Source organism: Grus americana, chromosome 11, assembly GCF_028858705.1.
Source record: "Grus americana isolate bGruAme1 chromosome 11, bGruAme1.mat, whole genome shotgun sequence".
Classification (NCBI taxonomy): domain Eukaryota; kingdom Metazoa; phylum Chordata; class Aves; order Gruiformes; family Gruidae; genus Grus; species Grus americana.
The window spans coordinates 14,177,934-14,200,762 of NC_072862.1; the positions used below are offsets into that span (position 1 = coordinate 14,177,934).

A 22,829-nucleotide genomic window follows, 5' to 3' on the forward strand; every position below is an offset into this window, starting at 1 on the left:
ACAAGAAGATATATACAGATTATACATCTAAAGTTACAAAAATAAATTTGTTTACCTTTTAGAAGAGCTACTTTAGCAATAGGTTCATTTAGATCTTGGTCATCCATTTGGGCATCTAAAAAAACAACCCACACCTTTCAGAGAGCAGGTAGACTGCAAACAGTTTTTGAATATGCATTCTTCAAGCAAAGAGAAGCTTTTATGTTCTTCTCACTTTATAACAGTTAATTATGAAGTCACAAAATAGACAATACTGCTCTAGGCTTGTATCTGGCTCCACATAATACACACCTTCTCTGCTTTTCTAAAAAATGCTCGTGATTAAGTGATTTAATTCAAACTAATTAGATGTTACAGAAATCTCAGTTAAACACTTACCTGTAGTGTCGTCGCTGCTTTTTTCCTTGCTTGGACTAAGAGTGTCTGACAAATCAGATTCTTTGACTCTTGCTTGACTCTCTGTAAGACACAAGGAAAATCAAGTACTATCAATAAATGCTTTGTTCAGTCTCTTAATCATAATTTCTTCTGTACATCTATTTAACTACTGCTAAATGTCAACAGAAAACAGCACAGCTGAAGAAACACTTAAAACGGTGGTTGCTTCTTTCTATTTAAGTCTGGGCTAAAATGGATTTCAGCATCACTAAAGTCATTAATCTAGCCTAGCATCTAATAGGGGATGCAACTGCCTCATGAATAGCTTGAACTTTTGTTAAAGCTGTATTCTTGCCAGTTGGAACTCTGTGCAAAAGCTGATTCAATCAGGGAACAAATAAGAAAAGAAAACCAGAACAATGCGGATACTGTAACAAGTCAGAAAGAAACTGCTGTCAAGAATAAAATTGTGCTTCAGTATTTAGGACAAATAAAATAATAGCAACAAGCCTTGTATATACGGTACTGTTAAAAAAAATGTGTGGTATGAACCAGTAAAGAATCATAGCAATATAAATTAATACACTAATTTCTAGAAAGAACTTTCAGTTCAAATTCAGAGAAGGCAGTCTGTATCCTTTCCACCAAAAAAAATACCTTCATGAAATATCTGTTCATACACAACTCACCACATTATTACATGCAGTTCAGTGAAGCCACACAGTTGATTTTGGCTTGGTTTTTTTCACCAGTTCTAGATTTTTAATGGAGACCAGACATTTTCAAAAGGTGAAGAGACTTAATTATACTAGTACATCCTTTTCCCCACACAGAAGTATCCCTGACTCAGAGTCTAAATACTTTATGATGCTGTAATTTTTTTTTTTTTTTAAATAGCCATTCCAGTTTAGTTCTGATGGGTCCATTAAACAAAGGCACACCATCTCTGGTCTGGGCAAACCCAGTAAGTTTGTCAGCGAGGAACCATGTCACCAACATGCAGGTGAAGTTATACATAACGAAGTCTTTCTCGGCTGATATGTGGAGCCTTGGTTTGACAGCATCACTGCTCACCCACAGATTAATAGACGTCTCAAGTTCCAGATAGATATATTTAAAAAGGCATCCTTACAACATTCCCAGTATACAGACTTTACTTCTACTATATATGCAGAAAAGCATGGCAAACAAATAATTTCTTCACATATGGTTACCGTAGATGCAACAAAAAAGTACCATGGGAAGAAAGATGCACAGCAATAAATGTGTTATACCAATAGGGTTAGTATACGTGTGCATATAGCTTGTGTGCATTGCTTTGTCAAGTAACAAGAGAACAAACAGAACTAAACATCCCCAAAATGAAAGAAGCAAAAACCAAAGACCACCTGTGTACTCACACGGGGTAATCAGCAAGATGACAAAACACAGACAGGTTAATAGGGGAAAAAAAAAAGTTTTCTTCATCTAACATGATAAGTCTTCTATTTCTCTGTGCCAGAATAACATCCACTTGTACATGAAACAGAAGGAGGCAAGTACAAACAGAGCAGCCGATCAAGAGCCAAACTCTTCCTATCTTAATGTAACTGAAATCACTGTCGAGGGAGAAAGGGAAAGCACCCGTACACTTAAAATGCACTAGGGGTTCGGACCTGGCAGCTATTCCAAACATACCTCATATGACTTCAGACTTCAAAGCTCATAATGACTGGAGTAGTTAAAAACTTGAGGTTTCAAGGTGGTTCCTTGCTAAGGGTACTCCGCTATTTTTAGGAATAAGGTTTTTAACTATTATCTAAAGATGTTACAAGACAAAGTGTTTGCATGTATCATATAGAATCAAGCTCACAAGACTGCCATTAAAACTGTAATAATTACTAAAGCAAATAATACATTCTTTTTAAAGTATTAAGAAAGTATATCCTAAAAGCCTCACCCATGTCGTTTATATTAGCGGCCAATCCAGAAGTGCTATGCTGAGCAATATCTGTATCCAACTAACTTTACCATATCTGGTCATACATTGAATCACAGCTTTCTTGCTCTGTGCGAAACAGGAACCGCCGTGCAAGTTCCAACTGCTGAATTAGTTCTCTCTCTCCCCACCTCCCTCACATACTCCCTCTCCCACCCACTCTCGGGTACACCAGCTTCTTCGTCCCTCCTATCCTCCTCCCTCTGAAACAAGCAACAAGATTAGGCACTGAAGGAAAGATTCTACATCTGAAACAGCAGAAGTCAAAAAGAGAAATTATTTAGAAACCTGCTTCCTGTTCTGGAACCAGAGTCATAAGCACAAAACTCTTTCCTGTACTATATTATTTCACAGCCGTTGTCCCTATTTCCCATAATAAAACTGAGCTGAATAAATATAGCCAAAATGATGAAGTATCTTAAAGTGTATTGACATCATACTTACTTGATGAGTTAGAATATATTAACAAACACTAAAAATAGCTCACTGCTTTGCAAGATAACTGGCATGCAAGTGTTACGTTACAGTTATTGTATGCATTCTTTTCCCAAATATGGCATGTCGTCTATAGCTTACTCACGTACAGAAACAAATTAAAGGTGCAATTTCATACACTGAAGGTAAGAGAAGATAAACTGAGAAGTCTCTAAAATACCAGAACTTTTAACAGGCTAACATTTATTCAATATAACAACACTTTGCCTAAGGATAGAGGGTAAAGAAATGAGTTAGTATGTACAGACATGAATAAAAAGTTACAAAAGTGGAGTCAGCCTACAAGTCCAAACAATCTTACATTATTAGACAGATAGGAAACATTGATCTACACACTTTGTAGCATTCCTGATTTTGGCACTGCAAGATAAGGATGACTGTTCCTTGACAAGATAAATCTCTTCTAATTAGGTCCTTGTATTTTACTTGTTTTATACAGAAGAGAAAACATTTAGAGATGCACATTTATATTTTACTTGGAAAAGGCACATTTAGGAGGTTAATAGTTATTTTAAAGTTACAAGGGTGTAAGTTAGAAAAAAGCCAAATTGAAATACACTTTTATTTAAAGCAGAAGTAATATTTGGCCTCATTTTCAGTTTAGTCCTATAGTAAAAACAAAAAGCTGTTTGAAATTTATGCAGGCACTAAAGATTTAAAGCCATTTACATAAATTATTTTTTTTTAAACGTACATTCAGGCAAGAACTCAGTCACAACCGAGACTCACATTTCATGCACTCAATCTTCAGAAATAGTCTCCTTTAAATTTTTTTATCCTACGATACTATTTGGAGCAGAGTTCAGTAAAGAATATACCTCTCTTTCACTGATTTTTTTTTTCCTTAAGTCAATATTCAACAAAACTCAAACTCCTAGTTTAAGACAGAACATGCACTGAAGTGACACAAAAACATGCTTCAAAACCAGTTAAATAATCCAGAAGTCTAACCTTTCAAAAGCTTTGTTTCTTCCACTTTGGTTAGATGTCCTTCATCTATGATCTTGTCTGCCAAACAAAATAAGTGTTACTTTCCAAGCTCGAATTAAGGAAGCTTTTCCCTGCACACATGTACGTAGACTACATTCCATGACCAAATTAAAAGCTGATAATATTACTTCCTACTGAGGCTTGAACAAAAACTTTATTCTGGCATGGAATAATGAAACAGAGCACACAAGCCTACTGGAACTTTGTGATAAAGTGCGTAATTATTTCTTCTGCAGTTTATTAGCTTACATTATTAATGCTTCGGCTCACTAATGACAAGTTAGGAAAACTTTTTTTTTTAAAAAAACTGGAAGCAATAAATAATTAATAAATTTCTCAAGTTATAGTTATCAAAAATGGAATTATAAGAGCTGGTTGCCGCAAATAGATGTCCACTAGACCCAGAAGAAATCTAGAAATATGCCACAGTAAAACAGTAATTGAGAAGCCACCAGTGCAACTGCTTTAACAGTCTCTAGGAAAGGTACACAGAAATAGCCTTTCTTAGCTTAAAACTTTGCGAGCTGTACAAACTTCCAAAAAGTTGTGCAAGCATCGTATTCAAGTTCACAAAAGTTGAGTTTACATGTAGCATTGACAGGGAAGTCTATTTATGTATGTCAGGTGCATAAAAGCCTAAAACATGGAATTTGAGACTAGATTCCTAACTTCATCCTAACTCCAGCTAGGACATGAAAGGCAAACAGTAAGACCAAGGGAAGAAAAGGTTTGGATTAATCAAAAACACTAAAAGAACTATTGAACCAATAATTCTTTTCTTTTTTTTTTCCCAAGGAAATTTCATTATTTCAAATTCCTTAACAACCAGCTAGTGATGCCAACATGCAATTATTACTGAGGGTCACATATCTTACAGATCAGATAATAAGTTTCTATGCAGTAGATCTTGCAATTTAGACAACTTTGAAAACTTTTAACATCCACTGAAACACCAGTCTGGAAGCTGCCTGTGCCTGCACTCTCTGCTCTCCCTGCCGGATCCCTCACAATCAGGCAGGGAACCCAGTTTGCTGGTTACCCCATGTGCTGTTAACAGCTAACTGGGATGCAGAGGACTGGACAAACAGCACATACAGGAGAGTTCAGATTAAGGAAGTTGGATGACAGTTAATTATTTTCAAATTTTTAATTAAAAAAAGTGAGTTTTAGTCAGCATTTCCAGCTGCAAGTAGCTCTGAAGATTAAGTCTCTGTACTCCTCCGATGGCATGTTGCTGCAACTATGACAATCTGAGGACAGAGGCAGGATACCATTTGCATAGAGATCTCTTTTTCAACCCTAGATAGTAGACAAGCTTTCTGACAAAAAACGCCTGAGGTCTGAAGGAGGGTTTGCACGGCCAAAAGTTTTTCCTGTCCCCTTCCTGCCCTCACAACCAGACAAACCAATCTGAAAGACATTCCCTCCATCTACTTTTATCTACAAATATTGTCCTGCATTCCTATAACTGCGTCAGAAATACACCGAACAGCACACTGGATTTTTCAGGATTGGCTTCAGGTCTCAAGCAACTGTAGGAGATCACTCATCATCCGAGTTCAGAACAGTCTCGAGTTCGTCAGTGCTGGAGGAAGGCACCATGGGGGGAATCAAGTTACGGCAGCCACAAGTGAAGAGTTACTGAGTGATATTATGAGCCCTCTACCATTTAAAATAAATCAATCTAAATGAAAGTCTTCATATGTGATTATTCCAGGACCCAGCTGAGGCTGGAATGGGGTGGGGAAGAAGGCACCAAGAAAGTAACTGATGAATTCTTCCTGTGTTTGAAAAAATTAGCTGAATGCAAAAACCATACACTCCCAGTAGCTATTGACTGTGTATTCTGAAGGGGTAACACCTCATCTATGCTAGACTGTTAGCTTAAAACAGGCTTCTACAATCAGTTTACAGAAGAAAGCTTAGCATTATGAATTGATGGATCTTGGAGTTTTCACAATTCAGTAACTGTTAGAACCGGAACAATTACAGTACAAAACAAAGAAACTAGTCTTCTTGACCCAGATGTTTTTTCCAAACTCAAACCTTTGCAGCAGCTCTTTACGCTTTTAAGAATTCTGAAGTTCTATGACTAAAAAAATCTGCACTTTTTTCTTTTCCATGGTGTTTTACTGTTTTCTAATTTCCATTATGAATTTCAACATTTGTACAAAAGTTTTCTTCTTGATGCTACTTCTTCAGCAAGGAAGTTCAACAGTAACACACGACTCCCCTTGCCCAGTGTGAGCCAAAGCTGGTGCAGGCAGGATCTTTCACTGGGTTGCTGACATCTCTTCCTAACGCACAAAACAAGTAAGCATTCTCTGTGTTTTAAGAATGCTAGCATTAGTATATTTCAAAGCCAACAAATATAGTTTATTTCAGTGTGTGTATTTAGATAATAAACAGAAAATTGGATGTTGATGTCACTAAACTAAATAGAATCTTATTCTGCACTGTTACCACCCTAGTTACTAAAAACGCAGAATCCAGACAACAATCAGAAAGTAAAAGCAGACAAATCTGTATCTTTAAAACTTCCCCTTTCCAGATCTCTGCATCTTTTCATATCACAATTTCAGAAAACTGCTTCATAAACTTGGTTATTTAATTAAAAAAAAAATTAATCCACATTTTTCCTCAATCAAGATGTGCAATTTTGGCTACCAAAATATGAATTATGGTCAGGATCCTAGCTTTAATTTCTGCACGAATAATTTTTATCTTTCATACTATCCAGTCACTACTTAACAAAAAGCAAAGTGTTACTGATACATATAATAAATAATAATAACTTTTGCTGAAACAATGTGCTTTGAAGTTAAGTTTTCAGTTCATGTTTAAGATAGTCTATGTTTCTTTTTGCTGGTGAATGCAGTTCAAAGGCAGCTTTCCTTTAGGTTTTTAGGCATTTCCAATCTTTTCCAGTTAAGAATTCCTTTTTAAATGTAGGTTGCCTACCAATATGTGTAATATAATAGTTAAGATCTGTTAACATTACAATGATTACTTAAGTAACATGCCCCCCAAGACATTCATGTTTTTGTATCAAATCAGTCTTTGAAGGAGGCCAGTTTTGAAGACCACAGTGAAAGGAAACCCAACCCCCAACACACAAATTTCAAGCAGTCTGAAAAAAGTGATACTAAGCAGCTTTAACTTTACTTGCCACCTGCAGGTCATAAATTCATAGAAAAGTCAAAAAGAGCCATTTGATCCATCCAAAACCTACTCCATTTCAGACAGATAAATTAAAAAAAAAAAAATCACAAACTTAGCAAAAAGGCAAAAAATTGACTTGCATTTAAAATCATAAATGCAAAAAATCACAAAATGAAGACAAAAAAGGACACAAAGAAGAATTAGATTGGAGCAAAAAATAGGAAGCTAGTAGGGCATCAAATCTCTCTTTCATCTATACATCATCACCATTTCTGGTAATAACTCATATCATGTACTAATCAAAGAGAAGCACCATGACTTTTGCTGCTGATGTCACTGGTTTTCACCAGTGGTTACTAAAAAAATAAAGTTATGAAATGAGCAACAAGTGAACTGGATGTAATGATCTGAAAGTAACAAACTTCCCAGATCATTCACAGCAAGATTTCATAACATTCTACAGATGCTGTAGATCAGGATGATCTGGATGATATCATGAGCCATATTCTGCTTTAAAAAAATAAAAATAAAGCATCTTCAAAAACCTACAGAAGCCAGATTTTACAAACAATACTACCCAAGATAAGCATTCAAGCTGCATTGCAACTAAGATTGTAGTGCCCTATTGTTTCTCCCCCATCAAAAAAAAAATCTAGCTTTAGTACCCTGAGAGGTCTTGATTGATCCTAATGGATAAGCACTTTCAATTGCCTTATACCTCTGTAGCAACTGTTTGTATAGAATTTTTCTTCTTGTGTTATCTTACATACTCCACTTCGTTGACTCAAGGTGCTTTTCCTCATTTCTCTGCTTGTGCTTTCCTAATTTAAGTGCTTCTTCCCCAGAACTATGGGGATGCGCACTTTCCCCACTGTACCAGCAAAAGTCAGAATCTTGTCTTCTAGACAGACTGCAAGGTTGGCTCAATTCTCCTTTCTTTTTAGATTTCTCTTATGGTTTGCAGATTCTATAGTTTTAATTCCTCTGCTTCTATTATGAAACAGTAAATTCTACATAACACAACTCCAGTGAGTGACTCCTACTTTGGGGATTTTTATCATAGTATTATTTTTGAAATAAACTTTCTCCTCTCCCAATACCTAAACCTCTAGGCAAAAAAAAAGCATAGTATCATATGATGAACTATATATTCTCACTATTTCCAATCTTTATGATATTGTTCTACACTTAAGTATTTGCTGCATGTCTTAAAGCTCCAGTTCCTGGAGAACTCTGAAACTGTATTTTTTTTCCCCCACTAGTTCTCAATCTTCACTGCTGCAGAACACAAAGAGCAGGAGGACTGAAGAATAGCACTTACATACAAAATGAAAATAACAGATCCTGCAGTTTGTTGTTTTTTAACCTCATGATTTTGTGGGGCCTGACTAAACGTATTTGAAATTGGGAAAGGCAACCTTTCAGTCCAGGAATAAAGATATCAGCTGCTGACTTGGAATCTTTTTTGTACTTGATTAGATAGTAAAAATTTATACTGTCACAAAAATGCAGAATACTGAATCCTTTGAACTTGTATTCATTTTTAAAAAGAGGCAATCAAGGCCTTACTGTGTCCTTAGCTTTCAATCTTTCAAGAAAGGGGAGGCATAAGTAAATCGATCTTTATTTGACTCTCTTAGTACTACTTCCATTGCATGTTAGAAACTTTTACTAGATCCTGATGGTCGCTTTTGGTTCTCAATAGAGATGATACTAATACAAGTTTTGCTAAAATCCAAACAACAAAAACAGGCAACCAATTTGCATTTAAACGTTACTCAATGTGCTCTTCATTTTCACTCTAAACAAAAAAAAAATACTACTCAAACATTTAACTTCAGTTCATTTTTATGTATTGAATGAAGAGGATTCATACAAGATCTCTTCAGAATTTAAAATTATTTTAAACTTCAGCCTGACAGAAGACAGCTAGCAGTCATTCACTTTTAAAACCAAACATTTTTCAAATAAATGAAGTTTAAGTTTTCTTAGACAAACATTAACAGTATCCAGTCATTCAGTTTATAGCATTGCAATCAATATCACAAGGAGTGAAGTCAAACAAGTCTGTTACAGTTCCTTAGTGAAATTTAAAAGGGAAGAGTCCAATGGGCATAATGTCAAAAAAAGATACTTGTCTTAGTTCTGCTTATAAATATTTCTCTCTGCACAACTTTAGCTACATAACTTCTGTAAACTCGTAAGTCAAAATATAATTCTTTATGCTACAAAGGAGTTTTCTTTGAAGTTTAATAGCACTTTTCTCTCTTCATCCTAATGATATTTTTCTCCCAGTGGACAAAGAGTATTGACATGTTAAGTTTTTCTTTAATTATAGATATGCAGACTGGGCTGTTTCATTACTCATTTCAAAAGCCATTTGCTTTGAAAGACATTACTCATTCCAGAATAACACATCTTTATGAAGACTGGTATTGCTTATTTGTTCTATTTTTCATAAAATAATCTCTTCGATTTCCACTTAAAAGATTAACGCCTTGTTCTCCTTTTTGTTCTTTGTGACAACTAATTTGAAGAACATGTAAGACCTTTAGTTATCAGATAAATTATAGACATGTGAATGAAGAAAAGGGATCATTACCTTATCTCTGTCCTACTGCTTCCTGCGATGTTTGCTTAAACTGACAGTTAGGCTTTCAACTTCTTTCTTTGTAAGAGGTGAAAAATTAGACTCTGTTTTAAGCATTACGTGGCAACATTGCCACCCTTTTATTGGTCGGAGGACAATAATGGATTAATTGTAAGATGAGAGAACGTGATCATCGCTCTGCAAGAGCAAAACTATCCTCTTAAAACTGCAGGCATCTGCTAAATATCACAATGCCACAATTCCATGCTTAGAAAATTTCTGCTGCTACAGAAATAGTAAATAGTAGTGACAAATTCTCTTTTTTATCCACCTTTTCTGGGTTTTCTGTTTTAAAGCAAATGTGATGAACACTCTTGTACTCACTCTGACATTCTATGAACTGATGAATAAAAGTGCAGTCCCCTCCACTCTTTGAAAGAAAGTGCTCTAGTAAAAAAAGAAACACTTCAGTTTACATCTTCTTTTCATTTTCAAATTGATGCAACAAAAATGTGAAAGGTATATTAACGATATTTGTAATTGTGTATTTACAGTGAGCTATTGAAATCTGAGATAATATGCAAGCAGACAAGACATGTAATTGAAATGATGTCTGAGTGATATGAGAAAATAGATTACTCTTTTGAATGGATCAGAAGAAAGAAGTACTTTAACTGCATTTTCGAAGGGATACTTTTAAATACGAAAATCTAATAGCAGTTCTTAAGCATAATAAAAAGTCCCTTACCTTAATAGAAGCTATTTTTAAAAAAAAAAAACACCTTTATTCAATAAATTTTAGTAAGACTCAATTATTAAAAGTCCAAACATTCTGCATTTGGCATTTATTGTATTGCTTTTTCAGGTTAGGTGGTGACAAATGACTTCCACTAAATTTCCATTGACAGCTTCATAATTTTGACAAAAAGATTAATGCACAGAAGTGATATTTAAATCACAATAAATTTAGAATACATATGATAAACTACTGAAACATGCAATACCGATGTCTCTAGTTCCTCCCATTTGTTAATTCATAATCAGACATGGATGACTGCAAATACCAAATCCAAGCACTGAAGAAATAAGAAACATCTATTTAACCTATATTCTTCAGCATTTTATTAGCTTTAAAAGGACACTTAGTAATTTTTTCTTTAGTCTTCATGTTTATTCCTCATACCTAATACCCTCTTGAAATGCAAAATCATTTATTTTGAAAGTGTTGGTGAATATCTCCCTTTCCTTTTTAAACAACGTTTCACTGCACTGAAACAACAATTTTTGAAAGGATAGTTCTACTGTAGAAATCCTAAAACTGGGCTCAGTTTCCAGCTTTACCCAACTCCTCCTAGGTGACCTTGCTGAGCTCCTAACACCAGAGCCTTGCACCTTCAAGTAAAAAGGTGCTAACATTTCGTTTCTGAAGAACCTCAAAACTCCTTTGGCCTCAAGAGTCTAACAAACTGAAAAGGCTGCTTTTTAGCACCCAAACCAGCAAAATGCATAACATTTTAATGAAATCTTTCAATCATTAGCTTCTGATATCAGACGCTTAGCTGTTAAGATCAAGTATGTAATACTAAGCTTTACTATATTCCAAAGTTACTCTAAAAAAGTAAACTTTTTTCTAACCCACAAGGACAGGGTTTTTAAAAGACAGCACTATGGCTATAACATTTATTTTCCATGTTTAAACTTCTTTTTTCCCCAAGCCTTTTTACATGATCCTCTAAGTGACTATACACAAAATTTCTCCTATCTTTCTTTACATAATATACAGCTCAGAAAACTTAAATATGAAGGCCAGGTGTGGTGCAACTCACTGAAAAACACAGCACTTACTGAAATAACTCAGTTCTATACAACCTTTATTAGTGGCTTGATGTATAAGCAAGTTATTCTCTTCTGCACCAGAATTTCCATATGTGCAATGAGAGAAAATGAATGTCTAACAATCATCATCTTAATACACTTTATTAAAAAAGACTCTAGAGCTACTATAACATGAGTTCTTAGTTGCTCTACTCGAAGTACAGCTCTTCTAATGTTAGGGACAGCCACAGAAGAGAGTAATGTAAAATCCTTGTTCTTGCAACAGCTAGGTAAAATGCCTATAAACATACCTTGAGGACTTGACCTGAAGTTTTGAAAAATAAAAAGACAAAAAGGCATCTTAAAGCATCCTGATTTTACATGGTTTTACCACCATTTTCCTCTGACAGGGGGAGTATATGTATACCTTTACAGATAAAAAGGAGACTTTAATTCCCTTACAGGCTAAATAGCACACCAAAAGAATTTGAATTTCTGACTTCTGCCTTCAACTATTAAGTCTTTCCCTTACACAAAATACCTACAACCTCTATTTACTGCCAAAGTTGCTGAATCTACATTATAACCCCTAAATTCTTAGCTTTTCTAAAATAATGCAAGAGTACTCAGCAAAACACCCCCAGTAACTGCCTCCCACTGCTTTCAAGAAAACAAAATCCAAAATCTGGCAGAGAAAAAGACTGCCCATCTGTCATTATATGAGGGCTAGACAAAGGACAGGAAGATACAGAACGGCACAGACTGTCATGAGGAGAACACAGGCCAGCAAGCTCTAAAATGCCAGGGAAGTGTGTATGGACCAGGTATAGCAGAGATGCAGAAGAATGTGGTACAACAGAGAGAATAATGGAAAACTGCTAAAATATAGAATAATAAAATAGCATGGTAGATGCACAACAGAAAAAGGTGATAGACTGTATAAACACACAGAAAGACAACTTTAATAAGCAGTTACATTATGTCTATATTCAGAAAGAAAAAGAAATTGGCAGACAGCTTCCTAAAATTCTCAGGTTTAAGCACAAGTGTGACTGTTAGTCATAGGATGGCGGAATCTGTATTTTCATGCATCCATCCAGATGGCATTTTAACTCTTATGCAATCCAAACTAAGTCAAAAAGGGATTGCTTCTTCAACTATCACAAAAAAGCAAATATCAGTGATACAGTATTTGTTATAATCACATAATAATTAATTCAAATTTGAAATATTTCAGACAATTTTTAAACTCAGACTGATAAGAGGTATCAGTATTTAAAAAACTAAGACATTCCTGCCAACAATTTTAAAACAAACAAAAAAGTGTTTGTTAAAAAACAAACATATTTAGTGTGATAGCGATTATTTCTCTAAAACAATACGTATTTGCACTCAAAGCTTGAAAGCTTTTACTAAACATTTTGATTTAGCTCTAAGCTACTTTTGTTCACAGGATTGCATGTTTTTCTAATAACCTCCAACAACCTAACTTTCAAAGTCTTTTTACTGTTTACATGATTAGATCAAAAAAAATCGCCATCCCTATACAGTACCTAAGTTTTGCTTTGTAAAGAAGTTAACTATTTTCTGGGGTGGAAGACTTAAAGTTTAAACTAAATTTATTTCTTAACTACTCTATCAAGCATTAAGAGTATTACCAAACTTAAATCATGCATCAACAAGATGGATCAATCTATCTAAAACCAGAAAACTGGGAACAGACATTAAGTCTTCTGCTTGCCAATCTCAGCACGCATCATAGCTAAGGGCCTAAAATGCTAAGACATTGAGGGATAACTAGTACTTAGATTAAGGGGGGGATTATTGTACAGTTCCTGTCAGTGTTTAACAGATCTCTCCTCCTGCTCCAAATAAGAAATATGCATGAGGTTACGCCATGATTAACTTCCTTTATTTTGCTATTTGTCTCCCTAATAAGCTCTTTATTTATAATACAAAAAAGTAAAAAGCTAAGAATTAGAGAGTTTTGAAATTTTGTTTCAAAAATGTATACAGTAAAACCCTGTGAATATTAGTTAAAACAGCGAGTTCTCTGTAAGTGCCCCAACCTTCTCAACTAATACTACCACCATTCCTCAGAGCTTTTGCTATCTAGCAAGACTCAGCAAACACTGAAGAAAGATACATCAAGGAAAAAAATAAAATTAATGTAAGAGGATAAATATACCTTAGCCAATGGAACAATTCAGTGAATTTAGAATTATAACTGGAATAATCTTTACTTTATGTGATATTGGGCATAGTCTTATCAGACAATTTTATTCAAAAAACTTCAAGTGTATGTTAAGACACATTAGTTAAAATACTTAGCTTTAACTAATTGGTCTTTAAAAAAAAAACCCATCTGTTAGTTCAATCTGTAATTCATTCCTGTTTTACATAAAGACACTCCTGAGTTTTAAAAAGTTAGTTTCCACTATTTATACATTTCGTATTCTCACATTTTTCATACATTATCGTTAGAAAAAAAAAATGTTTTGCTGACTTTACTTACCATACTTAATTTACTAGAAAAATGGTATATATCGTGTTTCAAGGGAAAATAAGATTAAGAAGAAAAAAGTCAATGTGTTTTCCATTTTGTTGTGTCACAAGCCTGACATCATTCAGTATACTCCTACTGAATCCACTGAGACCCCCAAAAAAGGAAAAAAAAAAAAAAAAAAAAGGACGACTTCCAAGTTGGCTCATTATGTTTTACAGAACTTTCTAAAAAAACCTAGACTGAAAGCCTAAGCAAAAAAATGCTGGTCAGAGGAGTGGACAAATTAAATTTCATTTTTAAAAGAGAATATTACTCAAAGTAAAACTTTAGAGAACATTTTGCATTTGTTCAGCTTCAAACATCAACCATAAGACAAAAGGTAGCCTAAAGATACACTACCTTTCTCTGTGCTCCCATTAATTTTAGGTATGAAGTCGTCAACTTGTATGCCTAGGATTAAGAAAGGGTATTATTTCTGGAACCAAGCAAAATGTTTTGGGTTTTGTTTCTTTATAAATATAGCACTGTGAAATGCATCTGGCTTTTCATACTACCTCCTCCTTCTAAGTATCTGATCTAATCAAACAAAGCAAGCAAAATTTAATGTGTTTTCCAGCACTACAGATCACATTCCTGTTTCTTCAAACGTATAAGACCTTACTATCATCTGAAGAACTACTGCCTATTACATATATATATTTTAAAATTCCATATATATGTGTGTGTGTGTGAATGTATATATGTACGTACATATATACAAAAACTTTCAAAACCTTGGAGCTGAGGGGACACAAACAGAGCTCTAAACTGAGCCATGACCCAGAAGTCTGAACACTCACAACAGCAGTGCCCTCTACTGACATTCTGTTGTGGCCACAGGTCTTTCAGTGATACCAAGAATAATGCACTACTGGGTAACTGTAAAACATTATTCTTTTGCCAGACATCTAGACTACAAGATTATTATAGTAAAAGTATTTGAACAGAAAATCTGGAAATCAGCTTGAAACAAAAACTGATCACACCTACCTAAGCTGCTGTGTTCTTTAAGAGTTTTCTCTTGAAGATGTTCTAACCGTACTGTAAACAGAAGTCCAAGAAAAAGATATTTCACAGATTAAAAGAAAAGCAAATAATCAAAGTTTCTTCCCCACTAGTGACTAACCTTGTAAAGCAGTTAGCCGCTCATTGGTGAAGTCATTATCAGCCTGCAAAGCTTCTATTTTTGCTTGAAGCTCTTGCTCTCTCTCTTCCATTTCATCTATTTTATGCTGCAATTCTTTTTTCTCAGCCAGTCCTTTCTGTTGGATTTCTTCTTGTCTTCCTTCTGCTACCTGCTCAAAAAGATTAAAAAATCCCCAAACAAATAAAAATTAACATATAAAGGAATAGATTTGCTTGATTTTTATATCACTAAACGTACATACGTAACTTCCTTTGCTGGTCAGATAAAGAAAATGCAAACAATGCAAAATTTTTCTACTGTTATTTTTCTATAAATTTCACTTCAAGTACTGTAACCGAGAGAAAGAATTTCAAAATATCTTAACTAACTTTTTGTCTGAAGAACCTAATTTTTACAGGAACAGTACCATGGCCCAAGAACTAAGAAACACCTGGAGTCTCCCAGTACCTCAAAATAAATCAAAACCCAAGACTCCTTCTGAACCGAATGTACATTGCACAGACTGACTTGATTGAAAGCCGCATCTTTTTCCTTGCTGGATTTCACAATAATAATTTTCAAAGATTCCCCTCCCTCTAAGCTAGGTAGTAAGTTTCAATTTTAATCCTTTTGTGTATACTCATCATCATCAGTGATTAACTCATAATTGGGAAACCAATTGCCTTAAGACCAGTGATTTACCATTTTCATTTAGAAAGAAAAATCTTCTGAGGTGCTGAACTAGGACTCAAAGAACCTCAGTTCAAATTCCAGTATTTATCCAAGACAAATGCAACAACTGTCTCAGATCTACAAAGGGAACACTACTATTTTCCTCCTCCGCATCTTCTACTTACCTAGACTGGAGACTCTTTGGGAACAGGCTTTATCACATTGTGATTATTTTGTTCTCCAGCATAAAGGATCTTTAAATACTAATATATTTACACATTTAGTTTAATAACAAATCTGACAGCATGCTCCTTCCTCCTGGAAGTTGAGCCATATTATTCCTATGTAGTAAGCTAGTTATGTTTATAACAGCACAAAGAAGCAACATGAAATACAAGATTATTTCTAATTCTACTTTGCATTCCCATTAACTGTAAGATGTTTAGGTTGAAAGTTAAACACAGTTTTATACCACACGCCATTTTATATTAAAATATACTGCAGCTCCAAAAAATACGGTAACTTTCAAAGTGAACAAAAAAGGAAAACTTTTTAGCAATTTACTTAACTGATGACACATTCAAGTACATTAAATGTAAACCAAAGGAACGTGTAAAAGATGATGTGCATCTTTCTTTCATTTTCCCGTTGTTTAAAAAGCTTCTTAACCTCTATTTGATTGCTAAATTGTATTTATTGGTTCCATGCCTTATAGCATCATAAGTCAGATGAATTTCTGTCATTACCTTTAGCTTGTCAGAAAGATCTTTAATTTCATTTACAGCTCCATTGTACTTATTGGCTAATTCTCTTAATTCTTCCTGAGTCCGCTCATTCATTTCTTTCAGGTGAGTACATTCATCTTCTGTATTACTTAAACTCCGCTGTAAGATAGAATTATTATGCAATAAATAAAAAAATGGAGACTAATAGTCTACCAAACACTGAAGTTGATCTATTTTTTCCAAACAGTATATGTAACTAATCATATTTAACTACATTGATCCTAATCATTAACACTAAACAAAAAGATGAAGTCTTGGCAAAACGGCTATCTATGCAAACCATTGTAATGTTCTACTTAAAGAACAGATTATGTGAAAAGGTATTAGCTTCATGCACATGTAAAAAACCCCTAAAGAAAAAAACACATTATACAATTAATTGTGATTGATAGGAATAAAGAACTGAAACATGTGATCTATCTACCCCATTCTCTTCTGTTTTATGATAAACCGTGAAAGTTTTATAATATTTTGTGATTCAATATAATCAATAGATTTCATCATACTGTTCACCCAGCAAAAGAAGATTTAACACATTACATAAGCCAAATGGCTCCTAGGAAGCGTTCTAAATCTTTTTCTGAAATCCATAATGTGGAAAGGCAGCTAAACTAAGATCCTCTTACTCAAGAAGCAGCTGGGTCTTCAGGAGGCAAGGAATGCTCCAGAAGTTTGCATAACTGAAGCAGCATAACTAAATGGTGTATAGAGTTTCCTCCTCATAGCTCAAGATTTGTTTCTTCATTCATACAATATTTTTTTTTTTGTAACAAGCTCTCCCTTAGTTCTCGTTCACCACCGAAAAAGAAACACCTTTAAACAAAAGTGCATTCAAAACTACATTATATAATAAAGGACAACTTTCAAGCAGGAGCCAATGATTCTTCTGTGTGGAGAGAAAAGTTCGTGGCAGAAAGCACCCAAGGAAATCTCTTACTAAAGTTAAATTAATATTTCTCCCCCAAGACTCAAAGTAAAAAGGAAAAAGTATAGTAAATCAGAAGATTCTTCTCTTAGTATAGGACTGGAAAGAAGAAGGCTAGAAGCAAACATAAAACTCCAATCACTAACAAACCTCTCAAAAACTATTACAATATAAAAAGGTATATTTAAGTGAAATCTCATGAGGTTATTTATTACAGCACTATATACATCGCATTCCCTAAAAAGCATGAAGAGGGTAGACACTTTCTGCACTTAATTTTAAATCTTATGATATTTCTTGACCTAAGGGAACATAGCAAATAATGACAACAGAAAGAGAAAATAAAGCAAAAGATAGCAGTAAGAGGCATTATAAGGGCAGAAATCTTATTTGCAGAAAGTGTCCAACACTTTGTAATTGTAAAAGCTCATTCTTAAGTAATTTGTATGAGTGGTTAAAGCTTACATTTCCATCAATTTTACAGTTTAAACAAGGTCTAATAGCATTTTTTCTAATGCATGTATGTAATTTCCCCCTCATTTATTTCCCACACATACTAACTTCTGTAAGACAGCTTCGTGAATTTTGAAATCTTGCAAAAAAAGGAGTTTAAAGAATAGTTTCTCATTAACTGTTTAAAAATATTGTCCAACAGGAGAAATAAACACTACTACTTAATATACTGCAAGTGCCACAATACAACAAATACTGGCATATTACAGGCAACAAACCAGGGATCTAAGTAGCAGCAGTTATAACTATTCCAGCATTTCCAGAAGACTAGGCATGAGACTTCAATACCTCCACTTCAGACAGTTTTCTGACCACTTCGATTTTCTCCTGAAGGACCCGCCTCAGGGACTCTTTGGCTGTTGTCTCATAGTTGTGTTTGTCTTCTTGTAATGCTATAAGCTCTTTTCGTATACTGTCTTCTGTTTGATTCTGTACATACAAGATAATTCAGATACAAAGACAGAACATAAATAAGTACTTTGCTGATTCAGTATATGAGGTTGTGATAAGACTTGTTCTATTCCAAAATGTCTAGCAATTTCTGTTAGCTGGGAAAATGTTATGGACAAATCAGTGATTAAAGATTCCAGACATGAACTGAGTATAAACCAATTATTTTTGAAGTGTATGTATGGTAGCACACATTCAATGATCAGTTTTGATTATAGGAAAACTATGAGACTTTTTTGGGCATTGCTAAGACAATGTCAAGCCTAGGAGACCAACAATTTGACAAACCAGAAACCTACAAGGTCCCATCTGAAAGACCTCAAACAGGACCTGCAAAAAAAGTTCTTATAATGCAGGTAGTTGAGAGGAATTTAAAATATAAAATAAAATTCTAAGGCAGGCATAGGTGGCCTAAACAACAATCAAGGCAGGGCATACTTGTAACTCTGCCTCTGAGTATCAGGCATTGATAATGCTTTTCAAATCCCTATCTGGAAAGACGCATCCATAGGAAACTGGACAGAATGGTTGCTTCTCACAGATGACATTCCTTTTCTGCATTTCAGTATAGACATGTCTATATGCATATACAAAAGAAATCAGTTCATGCTAAAAAAATGCTGGAAAAGAGCCGTTTATCTAGTTTTGAAGTGATTCCATGAAATACAGATCTACAGTTTTCATGCTATTCAGATTATCAAAACTGTTCCAACTGCTTTCCTATAACTAATTTCAAAACACTTTAAAAGAGTTATCTTTCATCATTCCGAGCATTCACCTTTAAATGAACTACTTACCTTTGAACATGCCTGTAATTGATTTCCCATAACCTCTAATCTTGATAGCAGCCTGTCTTCATCTATTAAAGCCTAGCAGAAAAAAAGAAAAAAGTCACCTTAGTATTGAAATGTGCTTTATGTAGTTCCAGTAGAGTTCCGCTTTAAAAACTTTAATTTTGTTGGAGTATTTACTACAAATAGTTATTTCAAACTGGTACATGATCACTAAACTTGTTAAAAAATATCTTTTGCGCAGTTTGAGAACCGCCACAAGCTTTTTTTTCTTCTTGCTGCTTTTTCCCCCCATTTTCCGTAAATTAATAGCTAAAATTTATATGCCACTGCATACTTCAGTCCATAAAGGAAAAGAATGTCTGCAGGTACCTGCCAACTAGTATCTGAAGCCTCTTGCGTGACAGCAAGTAGTCGCTGAAGGGTTGCCAGCTTCTGCTCCAACATTTGTTCCCGATGTAAGGCTTCCTATGAAGAGAGCAGAGCACCAGTGAGTTCAGCTGGAACAACTCAGAACAACAGAAGCAACATAAAAGAAACCAAAATACAAGGAAAAAAAAGGAAGTGTGAGCAGCAAACATCGTCACATATTCAAAGCTATAATAAGCCCATCCCATTTTATCCATTCATACACTTATTTTAATTAGAAAATGTTATCCTATAACCTTGTTTCCTAACCTATGATCAGGTTCCTAAATCCCTTCATTTTCCATGTATATGTTGCACCTGCTGAGTACACATAGTAACAAGTTATTCCTTCCAAGACTTAAACACATTTTGACTTTTGTCAATAACTTGAGTTAACAAAATTGTAAACACCAAAAGGCAGCTTGGCAGCTCTCATGCAATGAGCTGTTCATCCTTAAATCAGGTCACAAGAGAAAAATGCCAAGCAAGAACTACTATTTTTGTTTGATTTTCATTTTATGACAGTAAGATAGAAAAGCATCTTCATTAACAATTCCAGGATACAGAGAGTGAACAGATTGGTGTGTATGTATTTGGCCATCCCAAGAAAGAGCATCTGCCTGAGCTGCTTCCTGCTATGTCAGCAAATACATATAATGTTAGTATCTGTCTCAAAAGCCTCATCATTCATGTGAATAAATAAAAATTGCCATTACCAAAGAAAAAACAGGCAAAATAAGTCAGCAGAATTATACATAAATTAAAGCTACATAGAATTTACCAGTAAGAATGTTTCCACATCTTTTCCAGAAAGCTCATTTTATGATCCTTTCTAAAGAGTTTATTTACACATATTATATAATATATATAAACACATTTTTATGTGTTGCCATTTTGCAGTCTAAGCCTTTTGTGACATGACACCTTAGGAAAAAACACACCTATTAACAACACACCTATTAAAACTGACACAGGAGCAGGCACAGAAAGGCTGGTGATGCCAATGAGGAAGAAGAGCTGCCAACACTGTCCCCTTCTTTATACTTTCCAATAAGAACAGGGACAGAAATATTAATACCAAGAAGTTATATTCATAGAGACAAACTAGTTCTAGATACATGAAATGACCTCTTGTTTTGCCATTCTTTTGTTCTACCAAAACTTTTATACGCATACACAGTACATCCACAGCAGTGGATAATGCCAAAAATATTGGGAGCAAAAGAAACTGGGATACAATGAGGCAGGACAGGAGAAAGGCCAAGAAAAGCAAGTATAGAGGGTTCAGGGAGCCTTCTATAAAAGAGGGAGCTTCCATGTCTCTTTTATAAGTCATAGTTCATATTGCTCATGCAAAACCCCAAAAGTTTACATAGAACTATACTATGTTCAATTACGACATCGAATCATAGAACAGTTTGGGTTGGGAGGGACCTTTCAAGGTCATCTAGTCCAACCCCCTGCAATGAGCAGGGACATCTTCAACAGATCAGGCTGCTCAGAGCCCCATTCAGCCTGACCTGGAATGTTCCCAGGGAAGGGGCATCTACCACCTCTCTGGGCAATAATGTTTTTCATTATTTCACCACAGAAAAAGGTAGTTAAATGCTTGTTATGTTCCAGTTCATAAAATGCAAGCCAAACACGGATATACAGAGCATAAGATTTGTGTTTTGAACAAAGATTAAATATTTAGCCAAACTAACACTGTCAAGAGAAAAGTTACCTGTAGATACTGTGAAAGCTGAAACAATTCCTGAGAATACATACTGGGAGTGTTAGCAGCGACCTGAAAAATAAAGGAATTTAAGAATCAAAATGGGTTTTGGTAAGTCTTACTTTATACTTTCTACCATCCCAGAAACTGTTCTGGAATTGGGGGAGGTGGGCTAGTGGGTGGGGAAGGCAAAAGTGTTTATTTACTAATTCTTGTAGGCTCTTCCTACACTGACATAGTTTCAAAGCTAGTTTTTTTTTCATACAGTTATACCTGCTGCCCCTCCTCAGAATTTCTGCCCTTGCCCTGGATTCAAGCTACATACGCTGTTTTGAAAGCTCAACTTAAATGCAAAGTCTATGAACTCCTCAGGCTGCTAACTTTGCAAATAAGTTTCCTTAGTTTCTCAAAATTTTGTTATTCATGTTTAAAACTCTGATTTGTACCTATTTAAGATAATCCTTTTTAGAGGCTAGACAGACGATCAGTTCCTGATCACTTGTCTCAAGAGTGTATCTATTAACAGCTTTTCTACACGTCCCCCACATTATCAAAATTGAGTTTAAAAATTACACTAGACATTATCGACTCCATGACTCTACAGTGAGTGACTTCAGCTGTATCTGTACAAGGGGAGCAGAGAGGTTTAGTCTCAATCTTCCTTTGGAAGATGTCAGAGCATTTTCCAGTCTGTGCAGTACAGTTTCACTCTCCTCCATAAAAAAACAAGATACAAGGACAACAGACCTCATCCAAACACCAAATCATGAGCCCCACAGAACAAATCAAGTATTAATCATGCAATACCCAAGACTTTTAGTCAGTCAACCTGTACCTGGAAACTTAACCATCTTAACATCAACAGGGTTTTTTCAAAGCCATGTTTCAGATGCCATACTGTAAGAAGTCAAGCTACCTTAAAACATACACTGCGATACTGCATTACCTTCTCTACCTTAAATGTCACTCAAAATATTAAACTACGTTAAAACAGGCAGTGGAAAACATATCTAAATGTAACTGGACTTGACCATTTCTTCATCTTTATAACAAGTCAGAAAACAGCACATGGCTGAATAAGGTAGAAAACAGCAAATTACTGAATTACCTTGTCAACAGGACTTGGTAATGGAGCATGGATAACACTAAAAAAAATCAAAAAGTAAATACAAAGTGCAGAATAGCAGTTAAAAAATCCAGATGATCCCTAGTACCATACATATAATCAAATTTTTAAGTGTATTCAGATAAAAATGAAGAGTTAATATACAAATGTACAAAACCAGTTAAAACTATCCTGAGCAATGTTTTCATAGTTACAGAACTATTTTCAAATAATAAATCCAAGGCCTATTCTAAAAACTCTCTTTACCAACTTTTATTTCACTAGTTACATAGTATTTGACCTTAAAACTGATTTATTAAGATTTAAATGAATTTACAAGCACAAAACAATAGATATGAAGAGAGAGTGGATATACTACTCTTG

At 34.7% G+C, this 22,829-nt stretch overlaps 1 protein-coding gene across 34 annotated transcripts in view; it reads right to left on the reverse strand.

The window, feature by feature from the left end:
* SLMAP (sarcolemma associated protein) overlaps positions 1-22,829 on the reverse strand; it is an 88,612-nt gene that overhangs the window by 21,757 nt on the left and 44,026 nt on the right. For 6 of the 34 annotated variants that reach the window (XM_054838635.1, XM_054838649.1, XM_054838650.1 and 3 more), the window contains 13 exons: positions 22,449-22,485; positions 21,350-21,412; positions 19,588-19,683; positions 19,222-19,293; positions 18,263-18,403; positions 16,498-16,635; positions 15,080-15,248; positions 14,944-14,994; positions 14,314-14,364; positions 9,978-10,040; positions 3,803-3,859; positions 379-459; positions 56-115 (listed from right to left, as the gene is read on the reverse strand). In XM_054838635.1, the coding sequence (XP_054694610.1) occupies positions 56-115; positions 379-459; positions 3,803-3,859; positions 9,978-10,040; positions 14,314-14,364; positions 14,944-14,994; positions 15,080-15,248; positions 16,498-16,635; positions 18,263-18,403; positions 19,222-19,293; positions 19,588-19,683; positions 21,350-21,412; positions 22,449-22,485 (1,079 nt within the window). Of the gene's footprint in view, positions 1-55; positions 116-378; positions 460-1,778; positions 1,952-2,055; positions 2,245-2,317; positions 2,516-3,802; positions 3,860-9,977; positions 10,041-14,313; positions 14,365-14,943; positions 14,995-15,079; positions 15,249-16,497; positions 16,636-18,262; positions 18,404-19,221; positions 19,294-19,587; positions 19,684-21,349; positions 21,413-22,448; positions 22,486-22,829 lie in introns of those variants that run through there. The other 28 variants (XM_054838655.1, XM_054838656.1, XM_054838637.1 and 25 more) reach the window with 15 other exon arrangements.